The 12276-nt window shown below is 35.2% G+C and overlaps 1 protein-coding gene across 1 annotated transcript; it reads right to left on the bottom strand.

The window, feature by feature from the left end:
- Positions 1-642: 642 nt before the first annotated feature.
- Positions 643-1149, bottom strand: LOC136804205 (uncharacterized). Its single transcript, XM_067060909.1, has one exon. It carries the CDS (start codon positions 1147-1149, stop codon positions 643-645), a length of 507 nt encoding a protein of 168 aa, XP_066917010.1.
- Positions 1150-12276: the final 11127 nt, after the last annotated feature.

Below are 12276 nucleotides of genomic sequence, written 5' to 3' on the forward strand. Positions count from 1 at the left end.
ATTTAATTTTACAAGCCCATAACCGTTTTTAATTCGGAGGCATGGAATTCGTTTTTCATTAATGCTAAGCCACGCAAAGCTATTTTCTCAACTTAAGTGCTCTTCAGCTGGATTTCACTTCGGTTGTTCCTCACCAATGGGGGTGTTGTCTTGGGGGGGGGGGTATCGATGATTGAGCAAATCGATTTATTGCTTGGTTGTTGTCTTGAGGGGGGTATCAATGATTGAGTAAATCGATTTATTTCTTGGTTGTTGTCTTGGGGGGGGGGTATCGATGATTGAGCAAATCGATTTATTGCTTGGTTGTTGTCTTGGGGGGTATAGATGATTGAGCAAATCGATTTATTGCTTGGTTGTTGTTGTTGTTTCTGTCTGTTAAAAAACCATTAATCTGAAGTACCTCTTCCAAATACGAATTATTCAAATTGTTAAAGAGTAAATTGTTCTCTTCCAGGTCGCCCAAAGATTGTTGGCAATTACCCAGGTCCGGTAACGCTTGTGGTGCTTTCAATATCTGGAGGATTGCTGAGATGCCCTCTGATTGACACTTGACAATAGTGGTCAGTGATTCAACCTCTCCGCGCAGCCTTCTGATTTCTTCCCGCAGATTACAATTGTTGGGGTACTTACTCGTTGGACACATCAAATGATGGAACGTTTTGTAAAGGACTTAACCCTATGGGTGACAACGGGTTTTTGAATGATTGAAGGACTGCACCAGGGGATAAATTTAATGAATGATTGGAAGAATGATGTGAGGGAAATTTTGAACGATGGCTGCTGGGTGTTGACGTCAAAGATGTTGCCCGCGACAGAGGATTGCGGATAGCTGTCAGATTGGCCAACGTCCCTCGAGGATTCAAGGGAGGATTCGCTGACGTTGTTGACGTAACCAGAAAACTCGTTAACATAACTGGAGGAGGATTCGTTGACGCAACCAGAGGAGGATTCGTTGACGCAACCGAAGGAGGATTCGTTGACGCAACCGGAGGAGGATTCGTTGACGTAACTGGAGGAGGACTCGTTGACGTAACCAGAGGAGGACTCGTTGACGTAACCAGAGGAGGATTCGTTGACGTAACCGGAGGAGGATTCGTTGACGTAACCGGAGGAGGATTCGTTGACGTAACCGGAGGAGGATTCGTTCATGTAACCGGAGGAGGACTCGTTGACGTAACTGGAGGTTGTGTTGATGTTGCAGCTTCAGAAGCACCTGAAGTTGGTGGACGTTTCTTCTGGCAAGCTTTTGACACGACAGCTACTTCTTTTTCTGGCTTAGGTGAGTTTTTCTTCAGACAAACTTCCTCGAATAGAAAGGAATTCACCAATTTCATTTTTGCACCATTTACTACATTTCGTTCAGGCTGTAGAAATAGATGATTCTGTTTAAAATTGGTACCTGCTAAGTGAGTGGGTAACATAGACAAGATGGCGCAAGCATTGTGCAGTAGGAAAACTAAGATTAGTGATTTTTACAGTTTTCTGAAAAAAAGATTAAATTTTCTCGGTTAAAGAAGCACAGACTTATAAAGCCCAAAGGGCTAGATGTCGTGCTTAAAGCTCTTCCAAGCAAAAAAAGTGAATATTGTTAAAAATATTGCTTATAACTATTGTTTTCAGGAAGCTTCTGATAGGTAAAGCGCTGAAATTCTGTTGTTAAATCACCTGAACTAGGCAGAATTTCCCACTAACTACGGCACACTTTTTAGTAAATGTGACATCTAGCCCTTCGGCTTTTAAAGTCTGTGGTTCTTTAAATGAGAAATTTCAACTTTTTTAGTTAATAGTGTTAATAGGGTTACAAATGAGGCCCGGAATCTTCGAGTCAGCGATTTTCGAGTTTGCTAAATTATGACGTCTCTCGACTCTTACTCGATTTTTATTTTCCAAAATAAGTTTTTGGAGTTAGAATTAACTCGAAAACGGTTTTTTTTTTCACAAAATCTTTTTTAAAGTTAGCTAGCTCATTTTTTTTTCATAAAACCTTTTTTCGAGTTAGCTATCGCGGTTTTTTTCTCACAAAACCTTTTTTCGAGTTAGCTAGCTCATTTTTTTTTCATAAAACCTTTTTTCAAGTTAGCTATCGCGGTTTTTTTTCTCACAAAACCTTTTTTCGAGTTACCTTTGCAGAAAAAATTTTTTTGGCCATTTTCATCACGGACATTCTTATAAAGTGTATTCTTATAAAAAAGCGTGTAATACAAAAAACCACAATAAAAGATCACATTTTATTTTTGTAATTGAATTTGTAAATAATGATTCGAGCATCTTGCAAAGTTAAATGAATTGCGTTCTAACGATTGAAAAGAAGAATGAATTCTCATTTTATCATGTGAAATGTTTTATGTGTCCAAGAGACATTGATTATTTATTTGTCTCACCTTGCGCTTTTGTTTTTGTTTACTTCTGTTTACTCGTTCAGCTGTGGTTGGTCCCGTACCCTTGACATTTAACTTCTTCCCCGAATGCCTTAAGTACTCTCTCTAAACGTATAACAATTACCGTATCTCTGTAGGCTGCTTCTACAAGTGACATGTTGATAGTATTTCCGGTGACAGACTTTGAGTGGTAGCAGTCGCTCATGTTGGTTGTTGGAGCGTCACTTCTTTTGTATGCTCGACTATAATGATGTCGCCTTTGATCCCAAAATTCAACAAACGAGAGCAGAAATCCTCGTTTTGAGGGTTTGGCATTGATGAAACTTATCAATTTATCGAGTGCTTTTTGGTACTCAGCTTGAGTTTTAGAGGTCATAAGCTTCAATCCTGGTTCTTGAATTTATTAAAAGAATTCAAAACATTCTTCAGTGCCAGAGTATATTTTTTATCGACAGCCAACAGGTAATGTTTTTTTCACAGCTTACAGCATTTTGACTGACGCCTTCTTCTACGAAAACATCTTTCAAACCCTTCCACAAACCACCACCTTTTATAAAAAAATTCAAAATGTAAGTACAGTAAATCCTAGTAAAATAATGACGATAATATTTGAGAAAAAAGAGTGATTTCTAAAAAGGTTTTAAGACAAAAATTGATTTAAAAAAAAAGGTAACTTAGGTAGGATTTTTTCAGGATTCGAAAGGTAAAAAATATTCCAATAAGGCTAATAATATTGCTCGGAAGCCAATAAACCCTCTCAAATCAGATTAGCCAACAAAATAGAATGGAAAGCCTGAAATCGCTACTTTCACCTGAAATCTTAAAACTGAAAAGCGAGATAACACACCCAGAAATCCTGAAAATCGTATCCTGATCGTAGGCTTGTTAACTCTTCTAGAACTCACCTCTTTTTTCAGGAGAAGAATTTAGAAATGGTAACAAAAGTGTTTACTCAAGTGCAACTTAACTATAAAACTAGGATCAGCACACCCTCGTCAACAAACCATCCTATTGGTGAAAATTTTCTTCCGATGTTCTGCTCCACAATCTCGTTGACAAAGTTCCAAAACAATTTCCAATTTTCACCACTTTCTGTTTCAGCCTCCATTGTTGCTAATTTCACCATTTTACGCAACAGTCCCACGTATACGTAAGCCGAAAGGGTAACGAATCCTTTAAAACGCTTGAATGTGCCATCAACATAGCAGTATTCGCATTTAATATGTCGTTACCATTTTCGTGCATTGAATTAGCCAGCTTCGCTTGGAGGCGTGACATCTTTAAAACGACACTTGGGCAGCCATTCATATCTTTATCGTTGATAAAGTAAATGTAGTAAGGGTCTCTAACAGAAATCTGAACTTTGAGTTGTTTTAAAACATCAAAGCCTCTGCCTATGAGGTTCTTCAGTTGCCTTTTCCTTGGCATAGTAGACTTTTTTCTTTATCCAGGCCAGAGTCTACAAGGTCAAAGATTTCATCCCATGGCCGGTTTTCTGTGATGGCGGTTATAATTATATCATGCATCGCTCGCGTTGGAGTACTGTGTCACAGTTGGAAAATTTTTCAAAAGCTTCGTCCAGAACTTCCTTCCCCACTATAACGGCTTCATAGGTATGCACACCTGCATGTTTGATTGTTACTTTTACAGGTTTTTCGTTTGATTCACTTGATCCATCAAACTCCCAAATTTTCTGCGCATTACAAGGTACAAAAGAACCAACCAAGCAGCAAATTTTGCATTTGTTATCTTTCTTGTAAAAATGAAGACAATTGTTCTTTCCGTAAAACTTCATAAAGTCACAATGTTGGTTATCACAGACAAAACAGCCAGAGCAGTCGGCTTTCCGTCTGAGACCATGAAACGACTTTATATTGGATGTCACCCATGTTTTCCATGGTCTTCCATCAATAGATGACTTCATCTTTTTGTTTGGGTCAAAAGGAAGTCGAAAGATACAATCTCCATCTATGTCGAAGGATAGTGCCTCGCAATCTATCACTGAACAAAAGTCCTACATGTCGAAGTTGGTCTTCCGTCTCTTTGTTTTCTTTCTCGAAGCCTTTTCAGGTGGGGATACTTCTTCCTCTGCCGATGATAATTCTTGCAAATTCTATGCAAACTTGTTTATGGAGTTTGCTGTAATCTTTGGATGTTTTTTAAATGGTTTTAGATCTTGTTTGGCTACCCTGGGTGTGCTAGGAAAGTTTTAGAAACCCATGTTGCACTTTTATTCTCCAGGGAGACCAGGCTCTATAATTTTAAAACTTTGCAGGATGAGGTAATTTTTGTTTTCCTCTAAACTTTTGAGCTTGGATATCCAGGCTACCATATTCCAAAAGATTTCCATCTTTTATGAATATTTTTAAAAAATATTTTAAACACACGCAACAAGCTTCTACCCCTGTTTGTGTTTTTTGAATAAATTTTTGCTTTTATGGTATAAACTATATCAACCTCTTCCTTAGTCTTTTGTGGTTTCGCTTTCTTTGCGGGTCTCTTGCCAAACTTAAAAAAAGTTAGGTTATTTTAAAATTTAGCAAAAAAATTCTAATAACATATCCCCACGCACTAACTGATTAAAATTTCTACTTCCCTTCTTTTATAGGATTGTAATATGAAGTTATTCGCAAAGTATTCTTGGAGCGGTGTCTAGATTCATTAAAAAGAAAATGAAAGTATTTTCACTAAAACTTGGATTCTTTGCACCAAAAGCTTTGCTCTTTTTACGCTTTTGAGCTCCTTTCCCCGCTGAGAATTTACAACTTTTTTGAGCGGACATGAGATCGCTTTTAAGTATTTGTTTTACAACAAATCAAGAAAGAAAAGCTGAAGATTAAGCAAAAAATTGCAAAAAATACGCAGGATATTCTATCCCATTTCGTTGGTGATGGAAATCAAACATTGACCGCGTGGAGTATGCGACTATATCTATTTTAAGAATTTTTTCTGACCGTAGCAAAATTGTAGATCTTTTATTTCGGCAAATGTGTTTATTTTACTAGGCACTCGCACTTCCGGTCTCATTCTATCGTCTACAACATCACAACACCCCTATGTTCGATTTATTTTGTTGTTACCGTAATGTCTGGCAATTCGAGTTCACAAAGATCCTGTCATCAGAGAAACGCAAGAAACAGAGCGTAGAAAAAACTTCACTGTGGACAGGATCACCACCAGTGCCTGAAGTAGTGATGATCAAAAATCATGGGATCCCGATTATTTGGTTATCTAGAGCTACCTGTGCTGACCCTGAAACCATTGGAAAATCGCAGCCCGAAGCTCAAAGTACAGCGTATGAGCTGACGATAATTCACCATGGAAACATCAAGATTTAATATTTGACGTCATAAAACGAATCGTATAAAAGCCCTTAAGGAAATAACTGAAGTATGCTCAAGTATGATTCAAGCATTCACTTAGTATGAGAAATTAGGTATGATTTTTTTCAAATGCAGACTTGCGGAAGCAGACTAAAATTTGTCATACTTGGAATGCATACTCAAACTTCATGTTAATGTATACTTAAATTAATTCATACTTGTAGTATGCAAAAAATTTTCCGTTAGCAAACTTGACATTGCATGCTTGTAGTATGCCTGATTTTTAATGCATACTTAAATTTCGTATGCATTTGAGAAATTCATACTTGTAGTATGCAAAATTTCTTCCGTTTGCATACTTGATTTTGCATGCTTGTAGTCGGTCAGATAGGTGAAATTTTCGTCTCCGGAATGGGAGTAATCCTAAGGTGGTTTTTTGGTATCCTTAGACATCCTAGTTATGGAAAAAGTTGGTCGACCAGATCAAATCGGTAGCTTAATATAATTTTTAGGCCCAATTGTGTGGTTCGGTGGTGTGAAATTACAGCGAAAAAATTCGCTGGGTCTGGCTAGCTTGATTCTGCTATAACTTTTGATCTAATAGTGTTTTGTGCTTGAAATTTGGAGGAGTTTTTCATCATTATATGTTAACTTAAATGACAAAAATTTGAGGTGGGGACCTACAACTGGCCCTTCGAGGCCAGCAAAGACCTAAAAATGAAATTTTCGTATGAGCTATATTTTTGAGCGTATATCATGATGAACTGGCTGAAATATCTTGAAAATGCTTTGAAATAGTTCACTAAAGTTCACTAACATGAAATATATTTAAAAAAATTATATACTGGTCCTAATTAGTTAAAGGTAAGAAAAGATAGAACTCAAAATTCTCAAAAAATCACTTTTTTAGCATTCTCTATACAAAAAATGTCATCTTTTCGTTGAATGATCAAAATCACTTGAAGTGTTGAAGAATGTTTTCTTTACTGAACCCAAACTAGAAAAAAGGGGTAGGGTCCCAAGACTGGCTCTTAAACGCCGCCTGAGACCGAAAATGCTATGTTTATTCCTGGTCCGATTTTCAATTTTTCAGAGATATTTTGAATAGTCTCAAAAGCAAAGTATAGTTTATAATATAGACAAGTAGATAAAATAAATATAGAAAATCACTTAAATAATAAAAAAGTTCATTACATGAAGACTTCATCATAATCTTCATCTTCATTTGAAGATTCGCTAACTTCCTCATCAAAACCATCCCCCTCATCAAAATTGTCGTTGTTTAACTCAAAAACCACGAAGTTATCACAATTTTGCTTCGTACAAGCATCTGTGCATTTTAAAGAATTTAAAGTATGCATCATTTGAAAAAAATCATACTGATGTACTTCCACCAAGTTTGAATGAAAGCACAAAATAGTGTGACCAAGTAGTATGACAGGAAGAATAAGCTAGCAGACTTGAATTGGAGATCAAAGAAGTAAAAAGAGCAAATTGGTTATATATCACACTGAACGATTTTTTACCGAAAATAAGAACAATTTGAATGTATAAAAAAGCAAAAAAAAGTGAATATAGTTATAGTTATCTATTGCCGCCATCCAGTCGTCATTTGAAATATTCCTTTCCGTGCCCCGTTCGTCGGTTCTAGTCCGTGATTACGCGTCGTTCTTCTGCTTGGGTGGTTCTAAAATTAACAAGCGATACTTTTATGGACCTACCTAGTTATCAAACTAATCAGTGAACATTGAAACGATGAAACACATAAGACATAACTGGTCAAAATACAAAAAAATAAAGAAAATGAAAGCATATCTATTGAGAGAAACTATCAACACTATTGAAAAAGAAATAAAAAAGCTATTAAGCGCTTTTCTTTATAAAAACCACTGTCCGAAAAATGCACAGCTTAATAAATAAGGTTTCCAGAAGACTGAAACCGTCGCACTCTACCGTGAGATTTTCTTCTGTTAGAAAAATAATAATAAAAAAACAATTTGGCTAATAACATTGATCTATGTTCATAAATAGTGATTCTTATAGATAAAGATTCGTTTTTCAGCCAAAAAAATAATAAGTGTTTACAGAAAACTCAAATCATTACCCTTCACCATGACATTTTCATCTTAAAAAAAACTAATAAAAATAATAATAATAATATGGTTAAGAACATTGATGTATTCTTATTAAAAGCGGTTCTTATAGATAAAAATGCGATTTTTGAGTCAAAAAATTTTTTTTGCAAAAATCTGCTTGAGCCATCTTTTACCTATGATTGTACCCTACTTTCATGCTAAAAATCAGAAAAATTTAATGATCCAATTTTTCACAAAGTCCAAAAAACCCGATTTTAAGCCGTTCTTTGGCCCAAATTTGCCCAAAAATTTTTTTTTTTCGAAAATCGGGCTCCGTCACATTCGAGGGTTTATGGTCATGCACCTTTGTGCCAAAAATCAGAAAAAACTAATGAGCCAATCTCGAGAAAAGCTGGTAACACACTAACTAACGAACATGGGTTAATTTATAGGACCTCCACCCCACCGGGGTAGGTCCAAAAAGCCCGCTGTTATTGCTAAAAGAAATGAATCGCCGCGCTGGCGGTAATGTTCGGGAAATTAGCCGTCAAGACTAGAACGGCCCAGGAATGTGTCAACTTTGAGAAGTAAAAATCATTCTGCAAAATAGTCGAAATGGAACATCCAAATCAAAACAAAATGAACACAACATGTCGTTCTTTTCAGCTTCTGCTAGACAGGCTCATACATTTGTAGAAATCTGTAAATATCAAACTAATCAAATGTGACTAAAAGTAAACTTACTTCTGGCAGATCCACGTTTGTTATTTAACGTTCATTTACACATTGATTCCGAACATCCCTCCGCTGGTTTGTCACCTTCAGCCTTTTTATATGGCTACTTTGTCGTTGTATAGGCTAAGATGAAAGAAATTTTGAAAGTTCAACTCAGGTAAGTCCATTTGATGATAGATTTATATTAATTTCGCGAGTCTCATATAAAGGCAATGAATGTTAGGTGGAAAGGTCAAAACTAACACATGTATGAATTGACACAACGCCAACTTTATTTCATACCTATCAATTCTTTGATGATGAAGGGGTTCAAAGCTGGTTTTGAGGTCTTTTTTTTTCCTTTCCTTCAGCTGAAGACCTGAAATGAGGGTGCAATGTTACATGTTAAAAGTTTACAATGTAGGTGTGTGCCCAAAATGGCAGCACAGACAAATCAAACCTTTTATCTTGTCATTAGAGGCCGTTCGTAAAAAATTGTTTGGTTCCCATCATTTAACTTCGAAAACATGGGACGGTCGGTAGTGAAAAAGTAAAATCTGTTGGAAAAAAAAATCCTCATCTGACATCTTCGTCTTGTTTTTAAAATAATGAGAGAAAGCCTGGCACGCAATTCAATTTTAAGTTGTTCCAACCAGTTCGAAAAATAAAAAAGATAAAAATAATCAGGAAATAGTCTATTGCTTCAAAGCTTCAAAATTTTTCAAACATTTTGATCTTAACCGTCTGACCCTAGATTTTTTAGATAATTTTGTTAAATATTCTAACCGACTAACCCACATTTTTCTAAAGGTAAAATAATTTATTTGATTTACGTAAGTAAACAAAAAAATGTTAAAGAGTCGAATTTAATTGGTTGTTTTACAGGCTCAACCGACCCTGAAATTCCAAAAACAGATAAATATGAAATTGATTTTAATACGACATTTTTATTTACATTGCTTTACAGACTGCCAAATTTTCAACATTTAAGTAGTTCATCCAAGGTTTTGAACATTTTATTTTCAAAATTCTAATTTTATTTTAGTTTTTTTTGCCGACCGACCCTCTTTTTTTTAATTGCTAAAGGCCTTTTTCCATTATCGATTGTGCGAGCATGCTCGCCTGGTCAAAATTCTCAATAAATTTGGCAACAAAATCTACATGATCAATGTTTAATTTCAATCAAAAATTAATTTGATGTGCTATTTTAGGAAATTTAGGCAAAGCTTGCATTATGTAACCTACACGAGTAACTTTTTCAATTTAAAATTTGTTCCTGTTTAAATTAGCTCCCCAACAAGATAACATTTCTTTACCCTATTAGCCCCAGGGGGGGGGGTAGAATCTACCACGCCGGAGTTCTTTTGTTTATATCTCGGGGAAAAATTTTTTAAACGACTTGAAACTTTCTGACTTTTAAATCTTATTAAGAGTACTTGTGCAAAATTTTAGGGTCATAGGTTGTCCAGATCAGGTTTTATGACTTTATTGTGAAACATGACATAAAACCCAGCTAAAATCGCTTAAAAGTCAAAATTTAAAGTGCTGATAACTTCTAAACTATTTATTCAATAATTTTCAAATTTTGACACGTGATAGGCATTGATAATACAAATTTAAAAAATCGAAAGAAAATTTTTGAAAATGATGACGTCATCATTTATGACGTCATCAAGTTTTGAAAATTTTACTCATCTTCAGCATAGATTTTAAGAAAAACTCTTCATGGAAATTGCAAGACTAGTAATTATTTTAAAGAACAGTCTTTTTTTTACCTTTCAGAATCTTCAAACAGAATTGAAATATCTTTATTGGTTCGACTGTAATAGACATTTTTGTAAACCATATGTTTGGGCTTTTTTCCGACAGGTGGAAATTTTGTGATGACGTCATCAGTTTTTGAATGACGTCATCAATTTTTTTTTTCTTCCTGGAAAATTGTATCATGATGGAGAACATCTGTACCAACTTTCATGGCCATAGCTCTTCTAGATCGAAAGTAATCGCGGGTGGTAGATTCTACCCCCTCCTGGTGATACAAAAGTCAAAAAAGCTTGGGGCTAATAGGGTTTAATCTTTTAGTTTCTTACCGTACTTTTGTGGTTGGAACCAACATTGTTTATTGACTCCAGCGTTGAAATGATGTCAGGCACAAATATTGATTTGATCTGATGCAGTTGTTGATCTAGTATGTAAGTTATTTTAATTTGTAATTGTTAATTGTAAGTTAAATATGACCACCACCTGTGGTGTCTGGCATGCTCTGGAATTTCAGGGTATATCGGAAAAATTTGAGTTATGACAGTGGGTGTTGGTACTTAATTCTCAAAACAAATCTACTAGAAACTTTTTTGATGTTGGCTTCCTTTTAAGATAACATACCTTTTGCTGCGGTCATGTTGTGATAAACGGGGGATGGCGTTTCTATGGACAAAAGAAACAGATTTGTAATAGTTCATTAAGTCATTTTGCAAAAATTTGTTTTTCCTTGATGACTTATTACCTTATTCCCTTACAGTATTAATTGTATACTGATATTTCCATTCTGTCTGGCCAGATAACAGAAGACCTTTATGAAATTTACTTACCTTTTGTGATGACAGGCATTTTTGCAGGTGGGCTATCAGTTTTGCTCTCACTTTGTTGCTGGCAAAGTGGCGGGTGTTCTACAGTTTGTTTTGTTTCTGGTTTGGAACTTTTTGAGCATTCTTCTATTTCAAAATCTGTAAAAAAGTATAAGTGGAGCTGCAATTCAACAGTTGTTGAGATTTAATTCGCAACATCACAATTTGTTAATGCTAGGTTATACTTAAAATTTTGTGCCTGAAGTTTCATGTCATGTTTTTATAAAAAGTAGAAAAATCATTCTTTTTACCAATACTACAAGTTCATTACTTATTTAAGAATCTGATACATCATCTAGGCCTTTAATTGCCTTCACTTCACTAGGCCTTTAAATGATTAACTTCACTTTCATCCATTCTGGAGATGCTGTAATTTAGCATGTTAGCATCCACAAATTTGTCCAGTATTTCATCGGACACACCAAGGTCTTTCAATGCATCTAAGAAAATATTGTATAAAGTAATGCTAGCCTCTATTTGTGGGTCAGTCACATTGAATGCTGGAATGGATAAATTGAGTTAAAATTATATTTAAAAGGCCAATGTTCATATAAGACACCTAATTGACCATCTGAGTTTATTTCATACCTGTTTTATTCAAAATTTCCTGACCCAGAACGGATATTGTCTTTGCTTTAACCTTTTTCACATTGTTTTCCTTGTCTTAAACAAAATATTGCAGCAATTAGCCTTTATTAGACCATAGCCATCACATGAACAGTTCTTACTACTGAAAATTACCATTAATTGATAAGGAATTAATTAATGCGAAATTTGCCTAAATTTGGGTTATTTGCAATATTTCATTCCGCAAAACATTTTTATTTTGGGGTTGCTTGCATTAATTTATTCTAGCATTAAATTATTCCCTTAAGGTAAATCTTAGATTAAGGTTTTCACCTCTCTCCTCCTTGTTTACTTTTGCCATTGTCTCGTCATTTGTCTTCTTTTTCTTTGAATTATTTTTCTTGGGTTCTGAAGAAAATATGATAATTGTTATAACCCCTGTTTCATTGAAGCTGTGAAATTTGGAATAAGCATTTCAACATATTTTTAATTAAAACTTTTTTACATAGGTATCATATCAAAGACCCTACCTTGGTTGCTAGACACATTCTTTGGTCCTTCGGTTGTTTGGTCTGCTAAAAAAATACAGGTACAG

The sequence above is a fragment of the Clytia hemisphaerica genome, unplaced genomic scaffold, assembly GCF_902728285.1.
Source record: "Clytia hemisphaerica strain Z4C2 unplaced genomic scaffold, Clytia hemisphaerica genome assembly, whole genome shotgun sequence".
Taxonomy (NCBI): Eukaryota; Metazoa; Cnidaria; class Hydrozoa; order Leptothecata; family Clytiidae; genus Clytia; species Clytia hemisphaerica.

Coding starts and splice junctions, on each gene's coding strand:
- LOC136804205 (XM_067060909.1), bottom strand. CDS start 1,149: ATGAACGAATCCTCCTCCGGTTACGTCAACGAATCCTCCTCCGGTTAC.